Raw genomic sequence first — 17,707 nt, forward strand, 5'->3', positions numbered from 1 at the left:
AAAAAAATAAATAAATAAAATAAATAAAAAAAATAAAATAAAATGACAAGTAGATAATATACATTTTTGTCTTAAAGACTTTTGTGACTTGTATTCATGGTTTTTATATTTAGAGAATTTCTTTATATTTAGTTCCAAAAGCAAATCATTTTGACGGAAAACTGTCATATAGACTATATGCTTTTGTGTTATTAAAGAATTCTGTGAATGCTGTTCATCTTAAATTTTTCTTCATGTTATATTATAGGACTATGCACAAGAGCATCAAAATATATTTTTGAGGTGTTTTTATTTTTTTCCAAAATATTTTCTGTTCTTTCCTAAGTTTGAAGCCATCAAGAGTTTGTAGTTAGTAGCCAATAAAAGTGTGTTTGAGCACTCACTGCCTCTAGTCAAGGTAAACAAACTCCCCTCAACATGTTTGGTGAAAATATATTGGTCCCATATGTGGTTATTTACTTTGAAAAAATTAGCATTGTTTTCATAGTACCTAACACTTTCTTAGAAAACATGGAGATTTAAGTTGAATTTGTCTAATCTCACTTTAGGGACTTGAGATGAAAATTGAATAATTAGGCAAAAAAAAAAAAAAAAAGATTTTGAGATTAGTGAAACCTGTCTTGTCATACACAGCTTAAGTATCCATTAATGTTGAAGGAATTATAACTTTGACCGGGAAACCATTTATAAGGTTTCCAATTTTTTACAATAGTAAAATATCCACTAGTTTTCTGAGGTGTAAAAATACACAGGCTATTATAATATCCTTAAAAATGCTTAAGAATAAATGAAGCTATTAAAATAGTCTGTCATAGACACAGTTGAAAATCCAATCAAAAAGTCAATCTGTGGCAGTCTACTTATATTTAATACTATAATTTTTGTATTTTATCATAGTTTTAAAAGACTAATATATCTTTCAAAATCACAGCAAGTTTGCTATATCACCTATTTCTTACACTTTTTGAAAGGGGAAATAAAATATACATTTAGCTTTTAAATTTTACTTTGCAGGAAAAAATAAATCAGTTCTGAATTGTATCATTAGGCAGTGTTTCAAGTTGAATACCAAGAATGTCTCATGTCAAGTGAGAGCAGTAGTTTGGGGAAAAACACAGGAAACTAAATGTCTTTACTAGAATCATCTCACAGCACATACTAGGTTTTGAAGTTTTGAAAATATAGTACATAGGGATGTAAAATAACACCCTTAGAAGCATAGTAGCTAGGCTTAAAGCCAAGAACTAAATCATACCTTCCATATTTAATTTACCTTGTTCCTTTCTTGGCACCTTGGGTGCATACACTTAGCTCCCAGTCAACTGAGTGAACCGTTGTATTCCAACATCTGTGAACAGAAAACATTTAGATTTTCACAGGAGTTATGAAGATTGCTTCCCTCCCTTATGCTTAATACAAGCATATATAATTGAGATAAGCTAGAAAGTTGCTGGGCTTGAATTCACCAATGTACCCCAACTTGTTTCAATCCTCTGGTCTCAGCCTCCCAAGTGCTAGGATCTAGGCCTTATTGTGTTTAAAAAAAATAAAACCTGCCTAAAACATAATTGGAATATTTGAAATAATAGGATAATTAATGTCATATAAAGGAACTATAAATGAAAAGAAAGTGGGAAATATGTTAATAAGAGTAAAGTGGACTTACAGTAAGTGATTACTTCCTCATAGTAAAAGTTCAATACCCTTGGAAGAGGAAGAACTCAGTACTCCCAAGTATATACCAACATGACCTCAAAATGACAATGTAAAAGTGACTGAACTACAATAGGGTTAAGTTTACAGATTCAACGTTGTATTTGGAATGTTCTATAATTCATTTATAAGTATTGCTGAAACTATTAAAGATGTGGAGAGGTTTAATTTAATTAACACACTTATTTTGAAGCTAAACTCTAATTTAAAAAATGCACATTTTTATCCAGCTCAAGTGGAACTGTTATCAAATTGATTATGTACATGAGGCCATGAAAGACATTTCAATAAATTTCTAAATGTCAGTTTCATTCATCAAGCACAATAACATGAACCTAGAAATCAAACTACAGGGGCTGAAATATTTAAAGCTGTATTTTGAAAAGTTTAAAAACATAATAACCTATATCAACAATGAAGTTATAAAAAAATTAGGACTGGACAGTATTGGAAATACTCCTCATCACAATTTTTGATATGCATCAGAAATGGTCTAAAGGTATTTACACCCAAAGTTCTTTTATTTAAAAAAAAAAAAAAAAAAAAAAAAAAAGACTTACAAAGTAAACACCTTGGTTCAGAATTATTTTTAAAAGATGCTGTTGGATTTGAGGGAAATAGGTGCAAAATTAAATAAGAATGGTGAAAAAAATGATATAGAATTATAAAAGACAAAATGATACTTTGAAGAAATGAATTAGATAAATTTCTAAAAAGTTTAACCAGGAAAAAGATGTAATAAGAATTTTAAAAACCAGAAATAAAGATACAGAAGATAGAAGAGCATACTATAAAAATTTGTAGCACAGAATTAGGAAATTTTGATGAACTGAATAAGTTCATAGAAGAAAGTAACTTTCTTGAATTACTTTAAAAGAAATAAAAAGCTTGAGTGGTTCTGTAACTATTTTTAATGACTTTTTGAATCTTCTAAAATTAAATGCTTGGCCCACAAAGTTTCATAGATGAGTTTTACTGAATTTAATGAAATGATTCCATAGGAATGAAATGAAAAACAAATACTATGATCAGATGTTGAAAAGATCAATTTCCCCCATCCAAATTGAGTTTATCCTTTACAAGAAGTGAAAATGCTTAATATTAGAACATTCAGTGGAATCTGGACTATTTAAAGATGCACAAAACATTAAAATAGAGATAACCTAGTAGAAAGCCAGGTGAAAAAAATACAAATTACAAATACAAATATTTTACAGACACATGGGAAAATGTTAGACCTGATTAATAGCATAGAAATTTAAAAGCATGATGAGATAGCATACATTCAGGCAGAATGGAAAGAAATCAATGGCCTTTTCAGGGAGTATGCAGAAGGTGAGTATATGGGGGTTCACGAATGTGCATTGGCACAACCACTGTGGAAATTACTTACTACCACCTAGTCAGACTGAAGAAATACCTCTTGCTATTCATCAGCTCTGCTTCTGTCTTTGGCTTTCAAGCTGTTTTGGCCATAGTCCACATTATAAAATATTTTAGTGTGATCCCACACTCCTATCTATGTATTTTTACAACAGATAATACTCATTCTACACTTTGCATTGCACTAAATACGTGCTATTCTCATTCACTGAGATGTGGCTTTCAATTTCCAAACTGATTTAAAAACAAAGTAATGAGAACTACCATGAAAGAATACTTCCATGTGTACAATAGGAGATGTTTACAGAAGTATTTGTATCTGCACTGCACATCATAGCCAAAACTTATAAGCAACCTCATCTCACCAGTGGAGTAACAACAGTTTAATATTGGCAATGAAAATGAAGCACAATTTATACATGAAAAGATGGTTCTTTTTCATTTTAAATGGAAAAGAACAAAACAACAAGAGTAAAGACGAAAACAAAGCACGATATGACAATAAAAGTGATACATGATTTCAAAACAAGGACAGAAAATTAGCAATGGTTGTTATATTACATATTGTTATCACCAAATTTCTTGCTCAGACTGCCAGATAGGAATGTACGATTGACCAAACAGTTAAAACATTAACTTTCCTTTCTTAAATATTGAGTGAAAAGAGTAAGTCAGAAGTTAAAAGATACGAAATTTTCATTAAGTTCCAAGATACTTAAGCTAACAATAGCTACAGTTTATAGAATATTATTCTCAGCCAAACACTCACAAATTTTCTGGACACATATGCAAACATTTATTTAAATTTACTAGCTTTGGGCCATTTTGGTTTCTCTGAAAATAAAATGTAGAATACCATAGTATAAATTATATACCAGAAATAACCATACCATAAATTAGTTGTAGCAAAGTTCTTATTACATCAGTTGTGTAAAAAGTGATTACTGTCAACTCTTCCAGAATATACATATTTATGTATTTGCTAACATATCTGTATTATGTATAAACATATTTGTCTGCCTATTCTTTGTTACGTGGGTGTTTTACAACTCTCTGTTGCCATAAAAAGCTTTTGAACCTTAGGAACACAGGGCCTTGATTATATCTTTTAGATGAGCAATCAGCATGCGGCACAGTTCTGAAACCATGTGTGGTCAGTGAAGTGCACAGGTAGGCATGCAGGTCCCTGGGAGGAGGGCGTACTAGGCTGCATCTGGGAAAGCCCAGAGAGAATGGCTTTTGACCATACAGAGCTGAAAGTAGTAGGTAGGAGCACAATGTATGTGCCAGCTGACTAAAAAAGCAACTTAGTATAAGATCATTTTTATAAAGCTCAGTGTCTTATACCAACTATTCTTATGTCTAGCTCACCTTTGACTTCCTTCCTGGCTTAGGACTGAAATAAGAAGAAAGCATATTGAAGATATTGACCTCTAGTCAGCTCTTCAGTTTAGTATATTTTTACTTTTTAACATTTTAACATCAAAGAAAACCTCAAATTACTATTGTTTGAACTGGATTATTAGTTGCAGCTCAGATCCTACTTTTATGCTATCTATTGGCATTTTTCCAGATAAGTTCCTCTCCTAATGGTTATAATGTCAGAATAAGATAAGCTTTAAATGAGGTAGACTATAAAATGAAAATCAATACGACATTTTCCCTAAAACAAAATAAGTACTTCAGACCTTATTTCTAAACATAAACACTATTTTATAGATCCTGGAAAGTAATTTTGACTTTTCATTACCCAGGGGATTCTAAAAGGGTGTGGCAGTTATACCTGATAATAGATGGTCTATTGAATGTTCACACTGAAATGTATCCATTTATTATTCTGAAAAACTTGCTCTAGAAAATTAATAGGACTCATAAACAATCAATGTGATATTTATGTGTTGCAAGATGTAAATTTTGACTCCTGAATATTTACTTAGGTTTTGTCCATCACCTTACCCTCTTACCCTCTTTCTGTCCTGTTTTCCTTTTCTTTTTGTCCTTTTTCCTTATACATATGTTGATACACACACCAGCATAATTACGTATCTGTGTTTGAACTCATGTTTATTTTCTACTTACTGATGTCTCCTTCTACCTTCCTACCATAGACTGATTTATATAGCAGCCGCTGTCTCACAGCAGGCTGTTAACATACATGAAAGAACATGGTGGAAAAACACTGACTGCAGACAGCTTTCATGCCTTGCAGCTTAGCACCTTAGTTATTATGGACATTACAGCAAACATATGCTTAATCCTTTGGTGACAGAATGGACAACACAGAGTGTAGTTTCAGCTTCAAAATGATTGCTCTTGAAAGTTTCAAGCATCACAGCTAGTATTTCATAGCTTAATAATAAAGTAATAGTGTCAAGAACTGTCAAGAGTTTGAAAGTTTACCTACAGATTAAGCTAACAGATTAGGCTTCCAGGCACATTTTCATGTATGTTGGCTGAAGATACAAGTCTGTGAGTCAGAGACAAAAAATGGTTTATTATTTATGGCAACTCTACTAGCCACAGTAAAAACATCCTTTTTAGGTTCCTGAGTCTTCCTTCATTGCCCAAGGAATTGTGAAGGCCAGGAAATATTTTTTTAATTAATTCTATTGAGAAAGAAATAGCAATGAGACAATTTCAAAACACGTTAGTAGGACAGTTACAATAATTAATACATGACATATTGTTGTCTTCATAGTAATTATTCATAGTACTAGATGCAGACATAATATCTTGTCTAAACAGTATTAGTACAAATCTTCTCATTGAACTAAGGGAAAGTAGCTGTATGTCTGTCTTACTTTGTTTATACAGATACATGTATATATTTTCCACTACAAAATGGTCCTTCATTTATATGCCCCTTTTTTGTTTAGTTTTGTCAGAGATGGATATTCCATAGCCATTTAAATATTGTAGGTGTGTGTATTCAGCAAAATAATGCAATATAGTCCAGTAGACCATAATAGTAGTGGGTTATCCTCAGGACTGGCAGTTGTAAGAAATTATTGATTTGAGCCTTTTACAGCTCAGCATATTAATATGGCTTTACTTTTTATACCTTGTTTTTATACTTTTCTGCTGGATGGTGAAGACCAAGATAAAGCAAGACCTATATAACTAAAAATGTAACTTTTGTATCTGCCAAGATCAGTCAAATCCCCTCAGGATTTATCCTAAAACCCTGTACTGCAGTTTGCAGATCCTTTGTCAGTGTCAGTTATGTGGATGAGTCACAGCCATTGCTTGACAAATGTGCTCTCTGTGAAAGCCTGAGAAAATGTTTTCTCTCCATGTGACTCTCCTTAGGCACACTCTACATCATTGATCACTTTCGTCTGTGGCCCCATAATCTCCTTGATCAGAACATTTGGGACACAACTGAGTTACATGTTACAGTACAGGTTCTCCTATGTCTTGAGTCTGCACTGACATGGAAAGGCAATGGCCAAACTGTTGGCTGTCCTTGCAGCCCTTTTTTTTCTCTAATTTTTGGTCTCAAACTTAGGTTGTTAACCCTCCAGAAGAGAAGCTTAATGAAAGTATTACCCTACAACATATGCAATTGAGTTTAACATCACTATCTCTCTGAATAGCAAATGCCTTAGACATAACATGGAACAGATATTTTCCAACAATCTTTGATATGCTAAACCATAAATCCCTACTGAATGTGAAAAAAATAATAAATACATAAATAAATAAACAATTACACATTTTTTTCATGGAAACTTAGAAAGCTAACCATATGCAACATTGTAGCAGGATAGTCAGTTCATGAACAAAAATCAAACGGCATGGATAATACCTGAAATAATTAACAACTGGGACCTCCTTTTATTGAGAAGATTTTGCACGTCAATAGAAATTTCCAACAGAGTGAAAAGACAACCCACAAATTTGGAAAAAATCTTAACTAATAAGCATTCAGACAAGGGTCTTCTCTCTAGAATTCATAAAGAACTAAAAAGCATTAGAGCCCCACAATTTAAAGACCCAATCCAGAAATGGGCATCTGAGATGAATAAACACTTCACAGAGGAAGAAGACATTTTAGAAGCTAATAAATGCATGAAAATATGCTCCACATCACTAGCCATCTGTGAAATGCGAATTAAAACAACATTGAGATAGTGTCTCACCCCAGAAACAATGGCTATCAAAAAGAAATCAACTAAGAACAAATGTTGGAGAGGCTGTGGAGAAAAAGGAACCCTTTTCCACTGCTGGTGGGAATGTATACTCGTTCACGCGCTATGGAAATCAGTGTGGAAACTCCTTAAAAAACTAGGGCTGGGAATTCCATTCAATCCAGCTATCCCCCTACTGGGAATTTTCCCAAAAGAACTGAAAATATCATAGCATAGTAATATATGTGCACCTATGTTTATAGCAGCACAATTTGTGATAGTCAAATCTTGGAAGCAACCAAAATGGCTGTCACCTGAGGAATGTATGAAAAAGGTGTGCTGTTTTTATACAATGGAGTATTACTGAGCTATAAAGAATGATAAAATCTAAGCCTTCATATAAGTTGATGCCACTTGAAGATGTACTCATGAGTGAAATAAACTAGACCCGCATGTGTAAATATTGTATAGTCTCTCTAATGTAAGAATCCAAAAGAAGAAATAAAAATTGAAAGGTATAACACAATTAACTGGAAAGCAAGAACTTAAGGATTAAACAACAGAGAAAGGGCAAAGAGAAAAACTAAGAAACATGGCAGAGGCAAAACCATACATTTATATACATAAGATTGTTGAGGCAGTGGTGCTGAGAATCTACATCAGGTTTTTGAAACTAGCAGTTAATTGGTAGGATTCTTACCCTCATTAACTATATATACTGACATCTGTGAACTAAGCACCTGCACTAAGGATAGCAATGTGTAATACTGGGGCCATGCTTGGAATGCCTGTCATTCTGGTCTTGTAAATGCATACTGCTAATATCCTATCAATTATTGCTATTCTCTCTCTATGTAAATGTCTTTTTAAAAAGGTAATAAAAGAAAACAGACAAGGCCAGGTAACATTTGTAAAGATAAGTTTGCAGCCTGCCTCGCTTCATGATTGTATGCTAAGTGTTTACTCATGTATTTTCCTGATTGAAAAATTTCCAAATGCTCTCAAATACCTTTTAAAAAAATTCACTGTCTCTGTCTCATCCTAAAATATACTAAATATTCAGGCCTGAGCTTCCATTCCTGGCCTCATACCCTTATACTGCCTGTTCCATTGCTTCACATTACCACTTTCCTATGTCTGGATTTTTGTCACCTGATCAGCCTCTAGTGTCAGCTTGATATTTAAATTAAGTTGTATTCAAATCACAGAATAAAGCCATAGCTGACCACCTAAAGCAAAGTAAACCACTGGGTAGTCTGTCAGACCCAGTTTTGAAGATAACACATCAAATTTTTGTTTATTGTCTGTCTTCCCCCTGGTGCATCCCATATCTGTGTCTGTCTCTCTTACTATATTTTTTCTTTGTATATGTATTGAATGGGTAGATTACATGGTTATTGTTCTATATCATCTATGCTTTATGTTTCTTTTTTTCCATATACTTTCATTGTTTGGGCCAATAATAATACATTTTATTATGTGATTTCAGTGAGGAACGTGGGCTACCTCTGGGATTAAAAAGAGATTACTACAGTAAAGAAGAAATTAATGTCTCCGCACCTCAATAATCCAGCCTGTTACTTAGTTACATGTTAATTATACATTTTTAATGGTGTTGGTGATAAATTAATATGATAACTTGGCTGGTTTTATTGGCACTTAAATAAAATGTAACCCTCAGTTGTAATATGATTCACTTACAGATGTCTGTCTGCCAATTCTTACTACTTCCACATGAGGGGCATATCTTTATTTGCATAAAATTGAGAATTAGTAAATTAACTAATCACATCTATTGAACTCTGTTTTATAGTTTACTGTTGGTTTTAATTACCAATTACAGGCACAGATTTTAAAATGCCAAATATGAACTGTATTTCTGAAACTTCCCTTGATATGAAAAAATTGATATTATTGACCAGAATATGCACTGAAGATTATAGCTTTTGTCTCTAATTTCTTCTGTTTTATTTATATTTGATAATTGATATAACAGGAGGCATGGGAGACTGTAATACAGTTACAAAATGCTCTGCTTTAAGTATATGCTAGTGATTTTATTTGTGAATTAAATGTTTTTTTCAGTTTCTGTATGCCTTTACTATTTTAGTTAATTCCACTTAGACACAAGTGTTTTAAATATAACTGTATTTGTAGATGTGCAATATATTTAACAAGTTTTATATAGTTCTTGTAAAAGACTGTTACTAATATAAGAACAACCATTTTCTAAAATGTATGTGATTGATAATTTTCCATGTCCATGTGGAATCTCTGGTTAAAATTGATAATTTTTCAAAATTCATTTATAATAGCAAGCAGTAAAGGAGAACATCAAAAAAAGAGAAGCAGAGGAAAAAGAAAAGCGTGCCAGAATAGCTAAAGAATTAGCGGAGAAAGAAAGACTTGAACGTCAACAAAAGAAAAAGCGATTACTAGAAATGAAGACTGGTGAGTACTATCAAAATTGCCTTTCTCCCTTTAGTTTCTTTTCTTTTTTTTTTTACTGTATTCGGTACAGGGTCTCACTACACAGCTCAGACTTGCAGAGATCCTTCTGTTCTTAGCCTCCCCAGTACTGGGATTACAAGTGTGGGCCACCATATCCGGACTCCGTGGCCTGCTCAGCATGCCCAAGGGCAGGGCTGGCATGGCATGTGGTGCCGGGGATCGAACCATGGTCCCTGTGCTTGCCTAAGCAGGTGCTTAGTCTCCCTTCAGTTTCTTAACAAGTTCTTTGTCTTCACAATATTACTGACGGGGAGTTTGGTCATCTGGTGTACTCATTTACAGTATGTTCCCATTTCTTTCCAGTATGTTCCCATTTCTTTCAGAATTACTTTGATAACCAACCTATAATAATGTGTAACAATCAATAAGTTAACCATATGAAACTGACTCTGGGGAATTCTGTAGAATATTTAACCAAGTTTCTTCAGCAGACTATTCCATGGGCAAAAGATACTTCATGAGAGGGACAGGAAATGACAAAGTGGTTTAAGACACATAACCAGTTACTGCACACAGAATTTATATGTGCTTCAGTCTGAAGAAATAACTGTATGAAAATGTAATCTTAAAAAAATGTGAATTTTTTTCTTGTATACATTACAATACTGTCAGTGTATTTCACAGTATCTTTTAAGAATAATATTGAATTTCACAGACAAAAAGATTTAATCCCTGGATTTTAAGTCAAATAGTCTGGAATGAGTGGCAGGCTGGTACTTCTTTTGTTTAAACTTTTATTGGTTTATTCTAGATATATGTGATGATCATATTCTTCATTGGGGATTTGTACCATGCATCATATATTTTGATTCCTTTTTTCCCATTCCCCTCTCTTCCCTTCAGCATATCTTCTGTCTACAAAATTTTATTTCCAGTTCCTTTCCTTTCCTTTTCTTGTATTTGTTACAGAGTCTCACTACACAGCTCAAACCTGTAGTGATCTTCCTGGTTTTGGCCTCCCCAGTGCTGGGATTACATGTATGCACCACCACCCCTGGACTCAGTGGCCCAGCTCACAGCGCCTAGGGTGGGGCTGGCTGGGATGGAACCCCATTCCCTGTGTTTGTCTAAGTAAGTGCTTAGTCTGCTGCGCTATCTTGCTGGTTCTTCCATTTCCTTTTTTTTTTTTTTAATTGTTTTTTCCTGGGCAGGCCACATAGCTCAGTGGACTAAAATGCCTGCTTAGGCAGGCCCAGGGACTGGATTTGATCCTAGAGTGCTATTCCAGCCCTGGCCCGGAGTGCCCCAAGAAGGACATTAAGATTGGGCATGGTGTCTGCAATCCCAGTGCTTGGGAGGCTGAAAACAGAAGAATCACTGAGTCTGATTTGTGTAATGAGACCCTTTAGACCCTGTGCTAAATATATAAAAATAAAAAAATAGAATATTGACATCCTCTAAGAACCAATACAAAACATGACATTAGCGTGCTGAACAGTAGAAAAGTGCTCTGCAATAATAATATTGGCACAAATATAAGTCAAATATTGTTGTATAGTAAATACCAAATGTAGCAACTATACCAGCATTAGTAGTAGAAAAGAATTCAGCAGTAATAGCGTAGAGAAATAGCAGAGTCAACTAAACACGTAAAAAGAAAGTGTAAAAATAAAAATGAGACATAGGAAGGGGAAAATAGAAAACTGAAGAAATAAAATTTGAAAAACAAATTTCCAGACTTTGTTGTGTTGGAACCCAGCAGAGACCGCAGAGGATAGTCTCTGCTAGGTCCGCCTTTGTTTCCACGTCACTTTGTATAGAAAAGAAAGATGAGGAGGAGAAAAAAGTGAGAGAACTACTCTACTATAAAGGTAAATTTTAGTCATTAGTAGGAAAATGGATGCATCTTGAGACCATAATGGTAAGTGAAATAAATTACACATAAGCTTAAACATTGCCTGTGATCTTCTGTATGAGAAAATATAAATAAGAACAAAATAAATGATAGCTATAGGAAGTGGGGAGATCTTTTTCAAAAGGGAAGGAGATAAGGGAGGAGGAAAGGGGCAGGAGAAGAGGTAAAAGGGATGGGAATGGAGATGTTCTGTCCACGTACCAACTGCACACAGTATAATCATTATGTGATGCAAACATCAACTAATAAAAATAAAATACTTCCAATTAACGAATAAATGCAGGTTAATGTAATCAGTAGAAATAACAAAAGAACAGTTGGAAAAAAATAGAATGAAGAACAAAAGAAAGGGTAAATAGGCCCAAATTATTAAAGAAAAAAATGAACCAACAAAAGAGAGAAATAAGTCCAAGAAATTTCTCTTTGTATTTGGATAAGTGGTTTCTTTTCCAGACTTTGTTGTGTTGGAACCCAGCAGAGACCGCAGAGGATAGTCACTGCTAGGTCCGCCTTTGTTTCCACGCCACTTTGTGCAGGTATATGCTGTGGTATGCTATCCTCCTCATGGGTGAATCAGCCAGTGGGGTGCTGTCTACATGAGGGCTGCAGTCACTCCAGGAGCAATTATGGGTTGTACCCCATTGTGCACCCCAGTCCCTGTGGTTTCTGCCTAGCTTTTGTCCTGTGGCTAATGAGAAGCCTCCCTGGGTCCAGACCCCCCTGTCCCCTCCATATGTGAGTCGCTGTTGCAACCTTCTAATCTAAGGTGTGTTCCTGATCGTGTTGACAAATTAAGACAGTGTTTTATGATAAAAATGTGTTTTCTGGCTTTTCTTCTATTATTTTATTGGTGTAGCCAAAAATTTAATACCCAGGGCACTTTTTATTATTTCTTTTATTTATCAACAGGGTTTTTTTTTTTTTTTTGGTTTGTTTTGTTTTCTCCCTTTTCCTCAGCCATGATTATAGTGATAAATGAGAATAAATATGGTCTCTGTTGAATTGAAGATTAAAATGGTAATGATTCAGACAGCAAAATATGTAAGACAATTGCAGATATTTTATATGCAGTATAACAAGATAGGATAATGAGATGGAGACTGCAAGGTAGTGATAGAGACGAAGTTTGCTATTAGCCAACTGAGAGGATATTAATAAATAGTACGTTTCCTTATTGAAAATATTGGATGATAAAAATCATCAGGAATTGGTAGGATTTATAATCATTTTTTTAGACTAAACAGTTTCATATTTATATCCCATGCTATATGTATTAGTACTTTTAAAATATCTTATTGTGAGACTCACCTAATAAATCTTTGTATAATTTTTCATTGCAGGTTACATTTTAGTGCAGAACATATTACTCCATACTATAGAAATCTTTTTCTAGCTTTCCTAGAATTAAAAAAAAAAAATTGGAAGGCTAAATTTTTGAATTTGCATTAAGTATTTGTTACATCTCTGAACCAAGAACTTTTTATTTTGTCTTATTTTTGTATGTAGGCCACACATCTCTGAGTGACAGAGGAAGAGAAATATCTTCACTCAAGTCTGCCGTTGACCCACAGGAAGTTTCCTCCTGTATATTTTCATGAGTTTAACGTTTCTAGCATACAAATAAAAACTGAGTATTTTTTTCTTTACAGATTTACAAATTCTTGTATCACTACCTCAGGTAGTGGAGTAAATTAAATCCCTGTTCTTTCTTATTCATCATAAATCATTGTGTGCCCTTGGCAAGAGAATAGGCAACTATTTCCAAATCTGTTATTATTTATTACCACCAGCATTTTGCTATGTGGTTTTGTTAATAGAATAAAAATAAAGATGAAATAGTGGGCTAAACTTCCCCAAGAATAAAAATAAAGTATTAAAAATCTATGAGCAGCACAACTAAAAAAGCACAGAATCTTATGTTACCCTATTAAAAGGCCTTTTGTTTTTGTTTTTGTTTTCATTAACAATGATGAGCCTGGAGCTCTCTTAAATGTTCACATATATGGTTCTGATTATTTCTGTTGAGTTATTTGGTATTACATTAAATAAACAAATTATATTCTCTTAATGACTTTATTTACTTTGTGAATTTTGGATACATTTTGTAAAGTTAAAGTTTAAATTTGAATTACTTTAATTTAGAAAATAGCTAAAACATTAAACATCTGCTTGAAAAACTGGTAGGATTCATTCTAGTATTGCACTAGTTAGATAGTTTATCATCTTAGGATGTGTAACTGTCATTTATAATCATTTCTAAGAATGACAAGGGAGTAGGGATTTTATGTGATTATATGCGACTTTGCACAAACTCCATTTTGGTTTCTTAATCATGGAAGCAAATAGGGCATTTGATAATAGAGTTCAAATATTATGTCTTAAGACTTCCTGAGTATGTAAGTTGATTCATATAATTTTCAAATAGCACATCAGAATGGCCTTCAAATGGACTCAGTGTTGTGTAATTATGTTTTGTGGAGGAAGTAAATAAGAGCTTATTTAATGGAGCAATAAAAAGTATATGAGCAGCTCCTATATTTTAATCTTTAAGCTTACAATTTCTCTATTATTTATTAGACTTAAATGTCTCATTTGGTGCAACTTTAGTCTATTAAATAAGGAGATAATTAGCTTTTAGAAATCCCTTGTTTACCCACATGACCAAAACTGCTCCTTTGTTTTTCATTCTGCAATTTAGAATAACTAAGCAATTAGGCATCCATTTTAGAGGAAATGCATATTATATAAGTACTACTTAGCAGTGGCTCTGCCAGTCTCAGCAGATAGGCAATTAATGCTTGCACTTGCTTTCATAAAGGATTTGACAGTTACCCTGTCCTCTGCAGATATCATAAAACTTAGATTATTTTCCATAATTACACACATTGTAGTTTTGAGCAGTAGTGCTTTCAATTTTCTAGTGTTGTTGGCAATTGATGCATATAAGTAAGGCAGTGATTTTAATAAGTTCGCTATGTAAAAGAGTAGAGCAAATTAAGTTACATTGGCTTGGGTGTATTTCTCTTTTGCTTTCCCTATGTTTTATAGAATAGTAATAATAATTATTCCTATTACATTTATTATTTGCAGGTCTCTACATACGCCCATTGTTATATGTAATATTCATAACAAACTGACTGCCTTTATCAAAATGTGTGCTTGCACAGGGTCATGGACTTTAGTAGGAGGAAAGCAGTATTCAAGGTTTATATCTAAAGATCATCTTTTTAACTATTGTACTATTATTTCTTTTCCACTAATGATTTCACCATTTTTCAGAAAAAAATGGAGCCCAAACAATTAGTAGTAATTGGTATTGCACACTCTTATTTCTATAGAAAAAGGTTGAGAATTTTCCTCCCTAGTAAAGTTAGGTGAAAGAAACAACCATATGGGGCCTAGGGGATAGCTCAGTAGAATAAGCACTTGCCTGGCAAGTGCAGGGTCCTGAGTTTAATCCCCAGTCCCACAAAAAAAAAAAAAAAAGGAAGGAAGGAAGGAAGAAAGAAAGAAAGAAAGAAAGAAGGAAAGAAAGAAAGGAGAAACAACCATTCACCATTCCTTTGGCAATATAAAGTGATTTAAGCCAAGTGTTTGCAGATTTTACTAGGTTGCCAAGATTAGGAATGCTTTTCCACTTCAACTAAACTTCCATTTTGATTCTTATGATTATCAAAAGATTTGTTTATTTCATTGCCAAGAAGTAGGAGGCAAATATCAGCAACACCATTGCCCTCTGGGAGAAAGGATTCTTCAGTGGTCTCAACAACTCTCAGCAGCTTAGTAGAGTTGCCAGTGCTCAACTGTTTCAGAAGAGGATGGAAATATCCCCAGTACTTTGGATGTCTGACTAAACAGAAGTGAGAACTGGTGACCTCATAGGTTTAAAAAGAGACACAAATACTCAGTGTCCCTTCACTGGAGACCTTGCACTTAACACATGCAATGCACCTCCAGTCTGCCAGCTCTGCTGTGTGATGCGTTTTTCCTCTTGATGTTACTGAGAGGCTGAAATTCTATTTTGCGAATAATGTCAAGGGGCCTTTTTAGAACATTTATACATATAGTTATATAGACTATTGTTATGTGCAGAAATCACTTTTACTTTAATAAGTCAGCTACAATTAAGAAAGCTCCATTAATATGTGTATGTCTTATTGAATAGCTACACACAGCTCTTACCCCATCCCATGTCCTTCCTATAAAACCCACAGAGGAGAAATGGGGAGAGGAGGTTCTCAGACTTCTTCAGCAGAACAGATCTTAAGATAGCAATTCTTTCTTCGTTCCTCTCTTTCCCTTGCTTCTCCCCTTCCCTTCCTCCCTTGTCACTTGTGTTGGCCCGTTAAACACCTTGTATCTCTCAGTCATACACATTAGTTTATTGCTCATTTCAAAATGGATTTTTCATCTTCCTCCTTAGGTGCATTGGATTACATTAATGGTATGCTGAATAGAAAATAAATTTCATTGTTTTGGGGGCTAAAATAAACAAATTTTATTTGGGATAAAATAATTTATATCTTAATGGTAAAGTATGGATTCATTTTAAGAGTTCTATCAAATAAATATTTATATTACTATCATTTACCCATAACTTTTATTTTACCAAACATAGATTTACCCTTTCATATTCTAGTGCAAAAATCACTCTAGTTAAATTATTTTGACTACCCATACTTCAATATGGGTAATTCTATAACTTTGATAGTAACTATTGTATTATAATTAAGAGTTCAATCATAGAAGCATCTTAATTGTGTATAACATTGACTACTCATTAGTTGTTGTTAATATTTCTTAGCATTATGTACATTTTCCAAAGTAGTGAATTGTTTTTGTTTGCTTGGTTTGTTAGTTGGTTTTGGCTTTTTGAGAGAGGATCTTACTGCATATTTCACGCTGGTCTCAAGCACACAGCTTCTTCTTGCCTTAGCCCTCATGGCTGGGATTTCAGGCATGTGCCATCACTCCTGGCAAAAGCAGTAAATTGTTGACATGATGAGTGCCTCTAAATCAGATTCCCGATCATGAGTGGAATTAATTGTATTTAGTAGGAAGCTATATTATTTTTAATCTCAAAGACAGGAAGTGGATTTTTTCTTACTTTCATAAATAACTGTGTATCTTCCCACCATTTAAGAAACTCATGTATGTTATCTAATGCACACTTTTAAACATCAGGTAAATCTATTCTTCCATTCACCTGAAGCTATGGGGTCCTTCAGAAATTTGTCATTATTTTAGTCCACAGAAAGATAGACTTTTGAATCTGGTTGATATCTTCAGCAGTGCCTGGTCCCTCACTTTCAAAAAGAAAAATAAATATGTTTTTAAATTGAAAAGGCAGTAAATATTTGTTTATTTTAGGTTTTTAAGACATGGTCTTGCTGTGTAGTTAGGTCTGGCCTTGAGCTCACTATATAGTCCAGGACTGCTGAACTCACAGCAGTGCTCCTGCCTCCACTACCCAAGCACTGGGCTCACAGGAATGTGCCACTATGCCCAACTAGAGGTGAATTTAATATCGTTGCTAAAGCCTCATGCTCACCGTTGCCATTCAAAAAACTAGAACAACAGTACAGGCAAAACTGCAGTGATAAAAGGCTATGTTTGCCCCAGGACAGCTAAATGTGGGAATATGTGCTTAACCCATTTGTAATTTAGAAGTTCAAAGCTCTGAAAATAAATGTTTTTGAATGACTTTAGTGTCCAGACTGTACTGTCAAGCCTGATCTGAACTCATAGAAGCAGTGTGATTCAGGCTATAGAAATAAGCTTACCTGGAGGACTACTGACCGGTTGAACTCTGTTACAGTTTTACAATGTACACCTTTTATACCTTTATCCATTGTTTATGGTCTAAAAAATTCTAAATTCTAAAACTGACTTTGTGCTATTAGTGGCTTTGCACTGGTAATAACTTCTATTATAAAAAGGGCATAATCACTCCTGTGAATTGGTTTCTAGTGCTCTTTGTTCCATAAATTGCTTTTCCCTATTTATTCGGAAACTTAATGCTCTAGTATGATTCAGTTTAATTTTGGTATTCTCCAAGATGTCTTCCATGAATATTTGCCCTTGATATTAAACAATCTGTTTCTTATTTATCAAT

At 33.9% G+C, this 17,707-nt stretch overlaps 1 protein-coding gene across 1 annotated transcript in view; it reads left to right on the plus strand.

Moving 5' to 3' along the window:
- Window positions 1–17,707, plus strand: part of Diaph3 (diaphanous related formin 3) — a 523,261-nt gene that overhangs the window by 356,379 nt on the left and 149,175 nt on the right. Inside the window, exon 25 of the mRNA XM_023702376.1 lies at window positions 9,542–9,677. Coding sequence (XP_023558144.1) covers window positions 9,542–9,677 — 136 coding nt within the window. The remainder of the gene's footprint in view (window positions 1–9,541; window positions 9,678–17,707) is intronic.

The sequence above is a fragment of the Octodon degus genome, unplaced genomic scaffold (genome assembly GCF_000260255.1).
Source record: "Octodon degus isolate 3935 unplaced genomic scaffold, OctDeg1.0 scaffold00150, whole genome shotgun sequence".
Classification (NCBI taxonomy): domain Eukaryota; kingdom Metazoa; phylum Chordata; class Mammalia; order Rodentia; family Octodontidae; genus Octodon; species Octodon degus.